This window comes from Dendrobates tinctorius, unplaced genomic scaffold (genome assembly GCF_039654945.1).
Source record: "Dendrobates tinctorius isolate UK_male_01 unplaced genomic scaffold, ASM3965494v1 ptg000276l, whole genome shotgun sequence".
Taxonomy (NCBI): domain Eukaryota; kingdom Metazoa; phylum Chordata; class Amphibia; order Anura; family Dendrobatidae; genus Dendrobates; species Dendrobates tinctorius.
In genome coordinates, this window is record NW_027361943.1 from 5,041,662 (window position 1) to 5,058,327 (window position 16,666).

Here is a 16,666-nt window from a genome sequence, read left to right on the forward strand (position 1 = left end):
TGTACATTATTTTGATCAAAATTATGTTTACTAAATACCTTTATTATTATTACTACCTTTATGCATTATTTGCAGTATATTTTTTACTTTTTAGCTCAGGATATTTGTGTTTTTTGCTTTTTGTTTTCTCTGATATACAGCATAGTATAATGCTGTATATAATCCCCCAATCCAACCTGGAAGAACAGAAAAATAACTTACTATACTCACCTGCATGGTGGTCCAGTCCGTTGGGTTGTCGCTGGTCCTGAGCCTCCCATCTTCTTATGATCGCCGCCCTCCTGCTTGCTTCTTGTTGATGACACGCCCCTGCATCATCCACACAGGCTCCCTGGCATCGCACTCCTGTGCAGGAGTACTTCTCTGCCCTGTTGATGGCAGAACAAAGTACTGCAGTGCGCAGGCACTGGGCTTCTCTGACTGTTCCCGGCACCTGTGCACTGCAGGACTTTGCTCTGCCCTCAACTAGCCAGAGAAGTACAGCTGCGCAGGAGTGTGATGCCGGGGAGCCTGCGTGGATGATACAGGGACCCATAGTCCACAAGAAGCAAGCAGGAGGGTGGAGATCACAAGAAGATGGGAGGCGCCGGACGAAGATCAGTGACTCCCCTCGGACTGGACCGCCCCACAGGTGACTATAATAAAGGATATTTTTCTACTCTTACAGGTCGGATTGGGGGCTTATATACAGCATTATACAATGCTGTATATAAGCCCTGAAAGGTGATGGACGCATATATATATCGGCCAAGACTGCTGACAGGTTCCACTTTAATCTGTAACTTACTTTTATCAGTCTCAAGTTGTGTCAGTGACCATTGTGGGGGTGGCTTGCTTTAACATGAGGGTCGTAAGAATTGTGGCCACATGTGTACAAATCTTCTGTTTGAGATAGAGTGCAGATCAACAACTCTCTGCTTCCAAAACCAACCCAGCAGAATACTATAAGTAGTATATCAGTGGAGAACAGACAAAATAGCTGAAATAAATAGAAAACCACTGCTAAAAAAAACAGCAGCCAAATTTGTAATCTTTTGAGTCACAGTCAGTATAAAACCATTACAAAAAGGGTATTCCTTGAATTTATCCATCCAAAGATTGTACATTGTAAACAAATTGTAATGCCAGATGTTCGGTCCTGGTCTCAGTGTAGAGAATGTGATCCACTCGACTCCTGTTTTGGCCTCCTCTCCCATTGTAAAGTCCTCTGCTGCTGAATGTACTGAAACAAAAAAACATAGAAAAGTACTGAAGCTTGTTCAGGATCTGCTGCCTAGCCCCTTCCCAATGTAGACCATTTTTACTTTTGCACTCTTTTTTTCAGACACTTCTTCCAAAAGCCATAACTTTATTTTTTTTGTTTATAGCCATATGAGAGCTTCATAATTTCACAGAATGAGTTGTAGTTTAGAATGACATCATTCATTTTCTAACAATGTAATAAAGGAGGAAAAATTAAGTGCCGTGAAATAGTGGGGAAAAAAAAGCACAATTCTGCTAATGTTTAATTTATTGTTGTTTGCAGCGTTTATGTCAGCAGGCATTATGACAATACCAAACCTGTACAGTTGTTTTGTTTCTTTCTGTTTTTTTTTTATACTCTCAAAAATGCCAATTCTGGAGATTCGATTTAGGGAATGTGAACACGCGACGTACTCGCCAAGTTTTCCAAGGAAACAGCCTGTGGTGGTTTTTCTCCTCATTTTTGCAATAGTTTTGCCGCCAACAGCTTTTATATGGACTTTAAATGCTGCATACATGTTGGCTTCAAAGCGGAAGTCACCCAGAGTGTGAACATGCTACGTCTTCTAAACGCTTTCAAAGTCAGACATGACAAAAGACAGAACGTGCACAGAAAGTGGTCTTTAGGCTATGTGCACACATAGTTTTCGGTGGTGTGGATTTTGGAAAAACCACAGGTCAAAAAGACCTGGGGTATACCTGCGGTTTAGCCCTGCGGTTTCACACCTCTACAATGGAGGAGATGTGAAACCGCAGCGGATTCTGCACAAAGAATTGACATGCTGCAGAAGGTAACCCGCAGCAAATCGGCGCGGAAAAATCCGCAGCATGTGCACTGCGTTTTTGGTTTTACCATTGGAAACAATGGTACTATACAACGCAGCAGAAATTGCTGCGGACCCGCAGGGCCAGAAACACTGCGGATCCGCCGCAGAATCCGCACCGTGTTCACATAGCCTAAGTGTTCATTCTTTGTAGTAGTTTTTAGCTGATCTTCTAGGCAGGTTCCAGGGAGAATCTGCCTGAAAAATACATCGTGTGCACATACCCTTATTCTATATTATATAATCATAGCATAATTTTGCACAGTTGCCAATACAAAAAAAAATCATTTTTATATTGGGAAAAGTCGGGCAATGTTTCTAGTAAGTTTTAATGTTTTTAGAAAGTTGTTTTTTTTACCCTTTCCCTTAATTTTTCAGTTATCCTGGAATCTTTGACTAGTCTGCAATTTTCATTATGTTTTGCAAAACTGAAGTATTGTTGCACTGCATAGTAAAAGCGAACATTTAAAAGTCACCTAAGACATACTTACTATGTTTAAGCGACATAGTCAGTAGTTAAACAGCAGTGATCGAGCCTGGCATGGATGAGGAGGGCTCAGCGTCCGAGTCCGCTCCATACACCTGCACCCGATGAGTGACATACAAGCAAGTCACATGTCAGGAAGGTGTTATTGTACTTGCAGGCAAAATAAGGCTATTGTCTACACATACAAATGTAAAAGCCCATCAGCTGGAAGTAGTACTGGGTTTATACAGGGTCAAAGTGTTTAATTTAAAAGAGTACCCATCACCAATCTGGGGCTGATTTTTTTACACCATAAAACAGTGGGCATCCGGTTGTGTGATCCCTGCATACAGAGAGGGAACCCAGAGCCCTCCGCGGCTGTGCTCACAGTAGAATAGCAAGATCTTGCTCTTTCCAGTAATCCAGCTATGCTGCAAAACATTTTTAAGCCGCTACAGAACACAAAAGTACACTGGAAAGAATGAGACGTTCCTTCACTGCGACAGCAGCGGAGGAGGGTAATGAATCCCGATCTACATGTTGGGATCCCAAAACCCGCATATTCGGGCACGACTTTTCTATAAAGTCAGGCACTTTAGAGGGACATTGGGGTTAGTTCTGCATGGTATTGTTAAAAGATTAAGTTTAGAAAAGTCACCAATCCAGGGCTACCCACTGTCCTATGAAATAAAATGGGCCGCTCAAGATTGGTGATAATTTCTCTTTAATAGCTACAAAAACACCAAATTTAAATATTAGACAAAGATAACACAAGTAAAATGCAGTTTTTTTTTTAATTAATCTCATTAACCCCTTCATGACCCAGCCTATTTTGACCTTAATGACCTGGCCATTTTTTGCAATTCTGACCAGTGTCCCTTTATGAGGTAATAACTCAGGAACGCTTCAACGCATCCTAGCGATTCTGAGACTGTTTTTTCGTGACATATTGGGCTTCATGTTAGTGGTAAATTTAGGTCGATAATTTTTGCGTTTATTTGTGAAAAAAATGGAAATTTGGTGAAAATTTTCAAATTTTTATTCTGTTAAACCAGAGAGTTTTTTGTGACACAAAATAGTTAATAAATAACATTTCCCACATGTCTACTTTACATCAGCACAATTTTGGAAGCAAAATATTTTTTTGTTAGGAAGTTATAAGGGTTAAAAGTTGACCATCGATTTCTAATTTTTACAACAAAATTTACAAAACCATTTTTTTTTTTTTTTTTTTTAGGGACCACCTCACATTTGAAGTGTGGGGGGGGACCACTGTTCGGGCACACGTCGGCACTCGGGAGGGAAGTAGTGACGTTTTGAAATATCGACTTTGATGGAATGGTCTGCAGGCGTCATGTTACGTTTGCAGAGCCTCTGATGTGCCTAAACAGTGGAAACCACCCACAAGTGACCCCATTTTGGAAACTAGACCACCCAAGGAACTTATCTAGATGTGTGGTGAGCAGTTTGAACCCCCAAGTTCTTCACAGAAGTTTATAACACAGACCCGTGAAAATAAAAAAATCATTTGTTTTCCACAAAAATATTTTTTTAGCCCCCAATTTTTTATTTTGCCAAGGGTAAAAGGAGAAATTAGACCCCCAAAGTTGTTGTGCAATTTTTCCTGAGTACACTAATACCCCATATGTGGGGGTAAACCACTGTTTGGGCACACGCCAGGGCTTGGAATGGAGGGAGCACGGTTTGACTGTTTGGCCATATGTTGTGGTATGAGTTTTTTTGAATTTTTTTTCTATGTTAGCTGTTTTGTTATTAGTGTTAGGGACCTGCAAATTATGAGGAGCCTTGACGTGGCTTGCAGGCTCTATCTATTTTGGCCAAAATATTAACCAATACCTCATTTAATGTACTCATTGTATGCATTAATTTTTTGCACTAAGGCTACTTTCACACTTGCTTTTTTTTGCAGCGCTTTTTTTGCGCAAAAAAAGCATGGAAAAGACGCATAAACACATACAAACGCTGCGTTTTTTTCAAGTATTTTTATGCGCATGCAGGAAAAAAACGCGTTTTTATGCGTTTGTATGCGTTTGCGTTTTTTTCCACATTGTTTGTCCTCACCCAAAAAAACAAAAACAAATAACAATCTGGCAACACACACGACCAATGGGACGTCAGTTGCGGTGTGGTATGCTAATATATATATCCTGTCTACAGTATTCTTCACATTTGCTTGATTGTAGTCGTGTCAACATGGATCTGCGCTGGAAGAGTTTTCACTTCAACTTGGATTTGGACATCGCGATGGCTCAGGCTTATGCAGTTGCTTGCCATGAACAAAGGAAGAGAGAGAGGCAGCGAAGACGGCAGCGGCGGCGTATGTGGATACATCCGATTGTTGAACTCCGGGAGAGCCGTGGGGCATACCACACCCTCTACAGTGAGCTACAGGCAAACCCGGAGAAATTTACACATTATATCCGGATGTCCCAAGGAAGCTTCAGGGATTTGCTTGCTCGTGTCCAAGAATCCATCCGGAGACAGGACACACAGCTCCGTCGTGCGATTCATCCTGAGGAACGGCTACTGGTGACATTACGGTACGTAATATTTAAAAACCAAGGGGTGGGGTCTGATGGTTTGTTTTTTTTAACATGTACTATTCAAAACCTTGACTAATTATTTTTCGTGAATGTACTAATATTTTATTTTATAGTTTTACAAAACCATATACAGAAATATTAATTTTACTTCTTTCTCTGTTTCACAGATTCCTGGCGACTGGAGAAACCCTATCTTCACTACACTTCCAGTACCGTATTGTAATCTCTATCTTGTCTGGAATTGTTGCGGACACCTGCCGGGCTCTCTGGAATGTTCTTTGTCCAGAATTTATGCCCCTGCCCACCGCTGAAAAGTGGATGGAAATTGCTGACAAATTCTGGACAGTATGCAATTTCCCCAACTGTTTGGGAGCTGTTGATGGTAAACACATACGGATCATCAAACCCAAAAGAACTGGATCTGAGTACTATAATTACAAAAAGTATTTTTCAATAGTACTCATGGCCATTGTGGATGCCGGATGTATGTTTGTAGCAGTGGACAGTGGAGCATTTGGCCGTGGTAATGACTCACAGGCTTTTAAGAACTCGGACATGGGCCAGAGGTTGTATGGCAACCAATTTAATTTCCCTATGTCACGGCCTCTTCCTCACTCCGAAGCTCCGCCACTGCCCTTTGTAATGGTTGGGGATGAGGCTTTTCAAATGTGCGCAAACTTACTGAAACCCTACTCCAGCCGGGACTTGGACCACACAAAAAAATATTTAATTACAGGCTGACCAGGGCCAGAAGAACTGTCGAGTGTGCTTTTGGGATTCTTGTCTCCAGATGGCGAATTCTCGGCACAGCCATTAATCTTAAACTTGAAACAGTGGATGAGGTGGTGAAGGCGTGTGTGGTTCTACATAATTTTGTGATGGCTAAAGAGCACCCGACCTTTGAACTGGATGATGCTGCTCCTAACCCATTGCCTGAATTCACTCAGCACCCTCTCAGGTCATCCGTTGAAGTTGGCTAAATGAGGGACCAATTTGCGGCCTACTTTATCTCTGATGTAGGACGGGTGCACTGGCAAGATGAAATGGTGTAAGAATGTTTTCGTTTGTGTATGTTAATAAAAAACCTGATTTGATACCAGTACCGAGTGCACTATGTTTTTACACTCCAATAAAATAAAAAACTTCCCATGTATACCTGTGAATTCATGATGTTCTCAAACCTGCGCAGGTAAATACACATGAGTTAAAACGCAGCATCGCTGGTCTGCGTTAAATATATTGGTACGTAAGCAAAGCTGCAGGTTAAATATGATATGTGTATTAACCAGGCCATGATTGATAAATAGTTATGATTATGACATTTGAGCGACTTTGGTAGGATCGGGTTTCATGAAACCAAATTTGTTTCAAGTGAAACTTGTCCAACTAGTGGAAAACAAGTAGGAGATTCGTTCAAAACCAAACCACAATGCAAAGACACTCGCCTTTTTTTTGCCCGAGTTTCACCAGTTTGTGTTTCAGGAAACCAGAACCTAGTCGGTAAAACGCTAGTTATTATACTAGGCCTTGGTATTTAACATATGATGTGTATTTTACCCATCAGTGGATTCAACACACAAGAGTATGTTGTTAATTACAAGGTATATCAATAATCCCCCTTGCCTAGAATCACAATAAGTGAAATGAGGATGGTACAAACAGCCAATCCTCCAAACACTTTTTATGACATCTTGCAAAGTTTAAGTCGCATTGTGTGTACGGCGCAGTGTGTGTGAGCGGCGCCAAAAACATTAATCAAACTTTGCTATGGTGAACCAGAAATTTTAAATTTATTTTTAACCAGAAAAATTAAAGAAAACTTTATTTTTTTCTGTGTTTGGGGGCAGATGGTTGCAAGTTGGGGGTGTGCAGGGAAGATGCAGAACTTACAGTTGAAGAAGGTGTTCTAGGGGAAGGGGCAACAAAACTTGTGGGGGAAGGGAGTCCAGTTATGGGAATTGAACTAGAAACACTTGGAGAGGAAAGAGGTTCAGGGACATTGGTCCTAAGTGCTTGTCTCCGTAAATTTGTCTGCTTGGACCTACTTGGGCCCAATGCCCACCTTGATTGATGGCGCCTTGAACTTGGGGCAAATATTGAATGTGGGTCCCCCGTCTGCAGCTGTGGCTGCTGCTGCTGCAGTGGCTGCTGCTCTGTGGTGGCGGTGGCAGTGCTCGTCCTTGCAGGAGGAATGGTGGCGGCAGGGCTACTACATGTTGTTGTAGTGGCAGGGCTGTTCCATATTTGCATAGTGGTGGCTGTGCTCCAAGCATGCATGGGGGTGGCGGTGGTGCTCCAGACAGGAGCAGCGCTTGCCATGGTGGTGTTGGTGAAGTGACCAGCTGCACTCAGACTTTTGGTGGTGTAACGGTGGGTGTCCTGGCTTTGAATAGAGGTGTCCGTGCAGTGGTATGCAGCACAAGTCGGTAGTGAGGTGAAGCGAGTCAATGGTGGCACAGGTGGAAATGACACCACTGACTGCTGCCCGTAACGATTATGCTGCATAGCCTGCAAGAAAGCATTGTTGCAGGCCTGCAGCACATTCAGCTGTTGCTCAGGACTAAGGTGTTCCGCCATGTCCTTTTCAATCTTACTAAAAAAATGGTGCACTGGTCTGTTGAGGTCGGCCTCCAGACGGTCAAGGCGCTGTTCAACAGAATGGAAGCGGTGTTCCATCTGGTTAAAACCACGTTCCATGAGTGAAAAACCGCTTTCCACTCTGTCGGACAGCGACTTGAGGCTGGCATTAAAGGCCTCGCTCAAGTGCATAAACTCGGGCAAGACATTCCTGTCCAAGGCCCTCTGCCGCTGGCGGGTAGTGCCCGCATAACCAGTGGCAGAGACCTGGGACAGGGGAACACCTGATGGACCAGCTTCCTGGTCACCAGCGGTCTGTGTGGCTGACCTGCAAGGTGCTTCCTGGCTGTCGGATGGCTGGGACGGGTCAGAGGACGTCCGATGAAGGACCGCTCCAGGGCCAGGTTGCAGGGTGCTGCTCCAGGTGCTGTGGAAGAAAGGAAAATCATTACTATCATGCCTTTACAAGAAGCATCAGCTGTGGATTAGAAAAACACAGATTACTAAAAAAAAAAAAAAAATTGTAATACTTACGATCTGGTGGCAAGGACAGGTCTTAGGAACTGCAACGCATGATAGTATCGGTATCTTGTTCTTGTCCTTGACGCAGATCCACTGCGAACCTGGCCCTCAGCACGAACATCACTATTGAAGCGGTCCATGATCGAGCGCCAACGTGTTCGGAGTTTGTCCACTGTTGGAAAAACAAACCAACAACATGTAACAATTGTGTTTGATGCACGACATATGCTATCACTAAACTCAAAGGTGCCATCAAGGACAATAGTCACTGCGGCACAATACAGCAATACGATACACAAAGCAGTCACTGTAGAGCCAGATGACACTGTTGGGTTTCCTGCTAGAATATATCTAGCACAAAACCCAACAGTGCCATCAAGGACAATAGTCACTGCGGCACAATACAGCAATACAATACCCAAAGCAGTCACTGTAGAGCACGATGACACTGTTGGGTTTCCTGCTAGAATATATCTAACACGAAACCCAACAGTGCCATCAAGGACAATAGTCACTGCGGCACAATACAGCAATACAATACCCAAAGCAGTCACTGTAGAGCCAGATGACACTGTTGGGTTTCCTGCTAGACTATATCTAGCACGAAACCCAACAGTGCCATCAAGGACAATAGTCACTGCGGCATAACAGAGCAGGGAAATACTTACTAAACGCCTTTTTGGAGGATGCCGTGGCGCTGTCCCAGCCATCCATCAACGCTGCGGCCACCTCATTCCATAGCCACCGGGTCACCACATTGTCCTTGTACAGCCGGTCACGGCTGTCCCACAACGGGGCACGCTCCTGAACCAGGCTGATAAGCTGCTCATTATCCAGGTATACGTCTTCATCCCGTTGTGGAACCTAGACAAAACACATTCATTAGAATATTCAAATTTTGAGTGAATAAAAAGTTACAAAAAAAAAATCCAGAAAAGATGAAATATAGAAGATAAAAAATAAAGAACATTACAAATCATTTGATACTTACATTCCGTATCACCACCGGGACTTGGCTTGGCTGCTCCTACTGTTCGCCCTCAGTAGTCACGTCCGCAGAAGATGACGATGTCTGAAAAAAAAAACCCAACAAACAAACGTAAGCGATTTGGAGAAGCAGCAGATATACTTACCAAACGCACGAAAATAATCACCTCACGGTCTGCTTGCGCCAGTTCCTGCCGGGATGGGGAATATTCTGATTCCGATGACATACTGCATGTAAAAATAATAAAACGCATTAGTACATATACAATTTAAAAGGACAGGCATACATTATTAGATGTAATAATACTCACATTCTTGACGCTGAATCTGGGATTGAAGATGGGTTCGTTTTTAGCTGAATTTCTGCTCTCCAGTCTGTCACTATAGTTGTGGTACAGTGTTGGCAGACACCTCCTTTATATAGACATGTATAAAAAAATGCAACATGTAGCGTCTGGAATATAAAATCGCACACCACGAAAAATGCATACGTGCGCATGCCAATACGCACGTATGCGCACCCATGTTAAATATAGGGGGAAAAAACGCAAATGTGAAACCAGCCTTATATCATTTTTTGCAGGATGCAGCCGGGCCTCTTTTTGTTGGCTTGGTCTATTGGGGCGTCTGTCACTGTGTGTTGCATATTATAATGCTGGAGCAGCCCGCCTGAGAATACTATGGGCGTCACTAATAGGTTGCAATCCAGACACTTTGAATCACACTTACATGTGTGACTGACGTCCTATGCAAGCCTTATCTATGTGCATTTTTTCTACTAGGCAGCCAACCCCTCCATGGTTTGGTAGGTGTGGGGTGGTTGTTTTTATCAGTAGTTTGCACCTGAGCTGCCCCTTGCCTTTATTAATGGAGGCCTGCTGTATCCTGCTATATGTGCACTCATTTCGCAGAGCTCACACCGCGATTCCCCTGCAAATACCTCCAAGAATCGCTGAGTCAGCCCACAGGTCTCCTCAGGAGCGGGATCCGAACGATGGCGTTCGTCTCTCTGCAGGAGACACAGGACAAGATTCCGGCCGCCACCCACTACAGGCCTCACTCCTCGCTGAACAGCTGCGGGGTCTCCTCATTGAAGCTGCCCACGCACCTCCCGGGAAGCTAGATGTTGTCAGGAGCCCGGGGGACCATGCCGCAGGCAAATATATCACTCTCAGCAGGCTCGGTGTCAGGATAATTGCCCGGATTATAGGAGCTCTCTCAAGGTGCGTCCTCACGGCTCTGCTACATCGCCCCGTCCCCGGAAATGTTATTTTAGTAGCAAAAATGTAATTTTTGTATTTTCTGCACATTTATTAGTTACACAGGGGCTAATAAATAAAAAAATTGGGGTTTAAAATTTTTTTTTATTTTTTTTTTTAAAAGTTACATTTTTTTCCTTCAACATTCCAAAAATTCCTGTGACACACCTGAAGGGTTAATAAACTTATTGAATGTGATTTTGAACACCTTGAGGGGTGAAGTTTTTAGAATGGTGTCACTTCAAATATAATGTGGCTCCTAAAAAATGGTTTTGCAAATTGGGTTAAAAAAAAAAATTAGTCAATCGCTGATCACTTTTTACCCTTCTAACAAAAAAAAAATAAAATAAATCATGTTTCAAAAATTGTGCTGATGTAGACATGTGGGAAATGTTATTAATTATTTTGTGTGACATAACTCTCTGATTTAACCCCTTTACCCCAAAGGGTGGTTTGTGCGTTAATGACCGGACCAATTTTTACAATTCTGACCACTGTCCCTTTATGAGGTAATAACTCTGGAACGCTTCCATGGATCCTGGTGATTCTGACATGGTTTTCTTGTGACATATTGTACTTCATTTTAGTGGTAAAATTTCATTCATATAACTTGCGTTTATTTGTGAAAAAAAACGGTTTCTCATTTTAACATCATATTTTCTTTTTTTTTTTATGGACCACATCACATTTGAAGGCACATTGATGGATTGGATCTATATGATAAAAAATACCCTAAAGTGACACCATTCTGAAAACAGCACCCCTCAAGGTACTCAAAACCACATTCAAGAAGTTTATTAACCCTTCAGGTGGTTCACAGGGATTTTTTGAATGTTTAAAAAAAAAAAAAAGCGAACATTTAACTTTTTTTTTTTTTTTACAAAAAAATTACTTTAGGTCCAATTTTTTTTTTTTTATTTTACCAAGGGTAACAGGAGAAATTGGACTGCAAAAGTTATTGTGCAATTTGTCCTGAGTACGCCGATACCTGATATGTGGGGGGAACCACTGTTTCGGCGCATGGCAGAGCTCGGAAGGGAATGGCGCCGTTTGGCTTTTTCAACGCAAAATTGGCTGGAATTCAGATCGGACGCCATGTCACGTTTGGAGAGTCCCTGATATGCCTAAACAGTGGAAACCCTCGCACAAGTGACCCCATTTTGGAAACTAGACCCACCCCCCAAGGAGCTTATCTAGATATGTGGTGAGAACTTTGAACCCCAAGGGCTTCACAGAAGTTTATAACGTACAGCCGTACAATTAAAAAAATCATTTTTCCACATGATCTTTTCACCCCCAATTGTTATTTTCCCAAGGGTACAGGACCCCAAAAGTTATTGCGCAATTTGTCATGAGTACGCCGATACCCCATATGTGGGGGTAAACCACTATTTGTGCACATGGCAGAGCTCGGAAGGGAAGCAGTGCCATTTGACTTTTTTGGCTGGAATGGAGACCGGACGTCATGTTGCGTTTAGAGAGCCCCTGAAGTGCCTAAACAGTGGAACCCCCCACAAATGACACCATTTTGGAAACTAGACCCCCCCAAGGAACTTATCTAGATGTCTGGTGAGTACTTTGAAACCCCAAGGGCTTCACAGAAGTTTAACACGCCCGGGCGTGAAAATAAAAAATCATATTTTTTCCACAAACATGATTTTTTAGTCCCCAATTTTTTTTAGTTTTCCCAAGGGTAACAGGAGAAATTGGACCCCAAAAATTGTTGTCCAATTTGTCCTGAGTACATCGATACCCCATATGTGAGAGAAATCTACTGCATTGGCACACGTCGGGGCTCGGAAGGGAAGTAGTAACGTTTTGGAATGCAGACTTTGATGGAATGGTCTGCGGGTGTCATGTTGCCTTTGGAGAGCCCCTGATGTGCCTAAACTGTGGAACCCCCCCACAAGTGACCCCATTTTGGAAACTAGACCCCCCCCCCAAGGAACTTATCTAGATGTGTGGTGAGCACTTTGAACCCCCAAGTGCTTCACATAAGTTTATACCGTAGAGCCATAAAAATAAAAAAAAAAAAAATCGTATTTTTTTTCCACAAAAATTATATTTTTGCCCCCTATTTTTTATTTTTCCAAGGGTAACAGGAGAAATTGGACCCCAAAAGTTGTTGTGCAATTTGTCCTGAGTAGGCTGATACCCCATATGTGGGGGTAAACCACTGTTTGTGCGCATGGCAGAACTTGGAAGGGAAGGAGCACCGTTTGATTTTTTCAACGCAGAATTGGCTGGAATTGAGATCAGATGCCATGTTGCATTTGGAGAGCACCTGATGTGCCTAAACAGTGGAAACCCACCAATTCTAACTCCAACCCTATCCCCAACACACCCCTAAATAATCTCAGCCCTAACAGGAAAATGGAAATAAATCCTTTTTTCTTAATTGTATTATTTTTCCCTAAGGGGGTGATAAGGGGGGGGTTTAATTAACTATTTATGGCGGGTTTTTATGTTTGGCAGATGTCACACGCTAAAAGACGCTTTTTATTGTAAAAATAGTTTTTGCACCACCACATTTTGAGAGCTATAATTTTTCCATATCTTGATCCACAGATTCATGTGAGGTCTTATTTTTTGCGGGAAGAGTTGACGTTTTTAATGGTACCATTTTCAGGCATTTGACTTTTTTTTTTTAAATCACTTTTTACTCCGATTTTTGGGACGCAGAATGAACAAAAAACAGCATTTCATGAATTTCTTTACGGGGGCACTTACACCGTTCCATGTCCGGTAAAATTGATAAAGCGGTTTTATTCTTCGGGTCAGTACCATTACAGTGATACCTCATTTATATCATTTTTCATATTTTGGCGCTTTTATACAATAAAAATAATTTTATATAAAAAATATAATTATTTTTGCATCGCTTTATTCTGCGAGCTATAACTTTTTTTTATTTTTTTTGCTGATGACGCTGTATCGCGGCTCGTCTTTTGCGGGACAAGATGACGTTTTCAGTGGTACCATGTTTATTTATATCCGTCTTTTTGATCGCGTGTTATTGCACTTTTTGTTCGGCGGTATGGTGATAAAGCATTCTTTTTTCGCCTTTTTTATTTTTTTAGGGATTCACTTAAGGGTAAAGTTAACTAGTGGGACAGTTTTATAGGGCGGGTCATTACGGATGCGGCAATACTAAATATGTGTATTTTTATTTATTTTTTTTATTTACAAAAAAAAAAAAGAATTTAGGGATTTTTTTATTTAAGAATATATTTTATAAATTATTTTTATACATGATTTTTATTTTTTTACACTTTATTATAATGTCTCATTGTGAGACATTACTGTAAAGTGTCAGATCGCTGATCTGACACTTTGCAGTGCAGTGTCAGATCAGCGATCTGACATGCACCGAGGATGCTTTCTCAGCGCCTGCTCTCAGCAGGTACTGAGAAAGCCGCCTCCCTGCAGGATCCCGAAGGACCCTGTGGCCATATTGGATCCGGGGGTCTGCAGGGAGGAGACCCTTGGTGCTAACTAAGGTGTGACTCTTCTTAATTGTTTGTGGCCAAATTGTATCTCGTTGAGATATTTTACGTTCATGGAGAAAAACCACTCGTGATTGACAACACATTTACCGTATTTTTCGGACCATAAGACGCACTTTTTTTCCCCAAAAATTTTGGAGGAAAGTGGGGGTTGCGTGTTATGGTCACAATGTTCCTACCTGTGCGGGGGCCTCCGGGCTTGGAGGAAATGCTGGCGGAGCCGCCACCCCTGCACCGGAGCACAGAGAGCCGCCACCCTCACCCCACAGAGCCCAGCTGCCCCAGCACAGCCCACCGGCCCCAGCCCCAGTACAGCTGCCCCAGCACAGCCCAGCTGCCCCAGCCCAGCCCACCTGCCCCAGCACTGCCCACCTGCCCCAGGACAGCTGCCCCAGCACAGCCCAGCTGCCCCAGCACAGCTGCCCCAGCACAGCTGCCCCAGCACAGCCCACTTGCCCCAGCACAGCACAGCTGCCCCAGCACAGCACAGCTGCCCCAGCACAGCTGCCCCAGCACAGAACCGCCGCCGCACGAGTCTGGACCACTGAATGACCCCTGTGACCACTCCTCCACCTGTGCCGGATCCCTTCCCAGGTAAGCTGAATTCGGACTGTAAGACGGACCCCCATTTGACACATTTTTTTCCCCCCTATTTTCCTTCTGAAAATTGGGGTGCGTCTTATGGTACGGTACCAGAAGCAAATCTATTTTATTGCTCAGAAGGCACATCCTTTTATAGATTATCAATGTAAATCTGTCATCAAACCTCCAAGTCCTCCTTCTTTTGGGAGGACTTTGATCAATATTCATTAGATTTTATGATTCTGGCTTTCTCCTAATCATTACTCATTCTTTATTAGCTGAGTGCACACGTTATCATATCAGAGTCCACTGGAGTGTTGTATAATCTGCTAACAGGCATGAATTGGAGCATGTACACACATCACTTAATATCTTGTGATTCTTATACATATTCAGCAAAGCGTCCAATTTGTTTATTAACGTCCATTTTTTGTATATCTTCATAATCAGATAATTATCCTTAACATCACAAATAAACGCAAGTCATATCAAAGAAATTTTACCACGATCATGCAGTACAATATGTCATGAAAAAACAAATCTCAGAAACAGCGGGATCATTTGACGTGTTCAATAGTTATTACCACAAAGTGACATTGGGGGCTGAAGGAGTTAAGTCACGACATCCTGATGGAACGCACTTTTGCGTGCCCATTGCCAAGATTGGGTAGAAATGGTACATGAAGAGCAATGCAAGACTTAATATACAGTATATACTCGTGTATAAGCCGACCCCCCCCCCAAATTTGCCACAAAAAACTGGGAAAACTTATTGACTCGCGTATAAGCCTAGGATGGAAAATGCAGCAGCTACTGGTAAATTTCAAAAATAAAAATAGATACCAATAAAAGTAAAATTGATTGAGACATCAGTAGGTTAAATGTTTTTGAATATCCATATTGAATCAGGAGCCCCATATAATGCTCCATACAGTCCAAGAAGGCCCCATAAGATGCTCTATACAAAAGACACCCCATATAATGCTGCACAACGGTTAATAATGCCCCATATGCTGTCCCATAAAGGTAATGGCCCCATAAGATATTCCATAGATTATGCTCCCATAAAATGCTCCATAGATTATGCCCCCATATGCTGCTCCATAGATTATGCCCCCATATGCTGCTCCATAGATTATGCCCCCATATATTGCTGCTCCATAGATTATGCCCCCATATATTGCTGCTCCATAATTATGGCCCCATATGCTGCTCCATAGTTTATGCCCCCATATATTGCTGCTGCAAATAAAAAAAAAAAAAAAAATAACAATCACACTCTCCTCTCGTCGCTGGGGGCTCGGTGCCGTTGTCCTGAGCAGGCGGTGACAGGTTCTGATGTCACTACTGGCTCAGGACCCCGGCACTGGGGTTATTTACCAATCCCCACTCCATGGCTGCGCGTCGCTCTGTCCTCTCCTCCGCGTCCTGTCAGTGACGTTCAGGCAAAGGGCACGGCGCACACTAACTACGTCACCGTGCCCTCTGCCTTGAACATCAGACAGAGGATGCGGAGAGGACAGAGCAGCGCGCAGAGATGGACCCGGGGCAGGTGAATATAGCTTATACTTACCCCCTCCTGGCGCGGTCTCTGCAGCCCCGCTTCTCCTGGTCTCAGGCTCCTTCCTTCAGCGGTCACGTGGTACCGCTCATTTAAGTCATAAATATGAGCATATTCATGACTTTAATGAGCGGTACGACGTGACCGCTGAAGGAAGGAGCCTGAGACCGGGAGAAGCAGGGGGGCTGCCTGGAGGGGGTAAGTATGACCTGACACCCCCGCCAACCCCCTGGTATATGACTTGCGTATAAGCCGAGAGGGGGACTTTCAGCCCCCAAAAAATGGGCTGAAAATCTCGGCTTATACGCGTGTATATACGGTATTTAAAAAATATATATATATTTATAAAAAGAAAAGAAAAACATAACAGAAATAACCCCACACTTAAAAATAAAGAAATTAAAAAAAAAACAAAAAAAAAAAAAAAAAAACATATTTGGTGATTTAGTGTCTGTAAGGCTGGTTTCACATTAGCGTTTTTTAGCACAGCGCATCGTGCGCGTCCATGCGCATGCGCCATGTTTAAAATGGCGGGCACATGGTCTAGCGTTCGCACGTGTTCGTATGCGTTTTCGT

General features: G+C 43.0%; 2 protein-coding genes across 3 annotated transcripts in view; both read right to left on the bottom strand.

The window, feature by feature from the left end:
* Nucleotides 1-1,003: 1,003 nt before the first annotated feature.
* Nucleotides 1,004-16,666, bottom strand: part of CUNH19orf44 (chromosome unknown C19orf44 homolog) — an 86,971-nt gene continuing 71,308 nt past the window's right edge. The window contains 1 exon segment of the mRNA XM_073559864.1: nucleotides 1,004-1,222. Within this exon segment, the coding sequence (XP_073415965.1) occupies nucleotides 1,145-1,222 (78 nt within the window). The 3' untranslated portion in view covers nucleotides 1,004-1,144.
* Nucleotides 6,651-14,237, bottom strand: LOC141072575 (uncharacterized). 2 transcript variants are annotated; one of them, XM_073559862.1, is made up of 6 exons: nucleotides 9,494-14,237; nucleotides 9,350-9,410; nucleotides 9,187-9,267; nucleotides 8,864-9,059; nucleotides 8,208-8,367; nucleotides 6,651-8,100 (listed from the first exon to the last, which is right to left on the bottom strand). In XM_073559862.1, exons 4-6 carry the CDS (start codon nucleotides 8,907-8,909, stop codon nucleotides 6,918-6,920), a joined length of 1,389 nt encoding a protein of 462 aa, XP_073415963.1. In that variant the 5' UTR covers nucleotides 8,910-9,059; nucleotides 9,187-9,267; nucleotides 9,350-9,410; nucleotides 9,494-14,237; the 3' UTR covers nucleotides 6,651-6,917. The 2 variants fall into 2 exon arrangements, with proteins under 2 accessions (XP_073415963.1, XP_073415962.1); XM_073559861.1 differs by having other exon boundaries at nucleotides 9,350-14,237.

Bases quoted from the DNA above. Each gene is read 5' to 3' on its own strand.
- LOC141072575 (XM_073559862.1), bottom strand. From the start codon at position 8,909: ATGGATGGCTGGGACAGCGCCACGGCATCCTCCAAAAAGGCGTTTA. The intron at 8,368-8,863 runs GTAAGTATTTCC...TTTTTCCAACAG, and splicing joins ATCCTCCAAAAAGGCGTTTA to TGGACAAACTCCGAACACGT. The intron at 8,101-8,207 runs GTAAGTATTACA...TTTCTTCCACAG, and splicing joins CCTGTCCTTGCCACCAGATC to CACCTGGAGCAGCACCCTGC.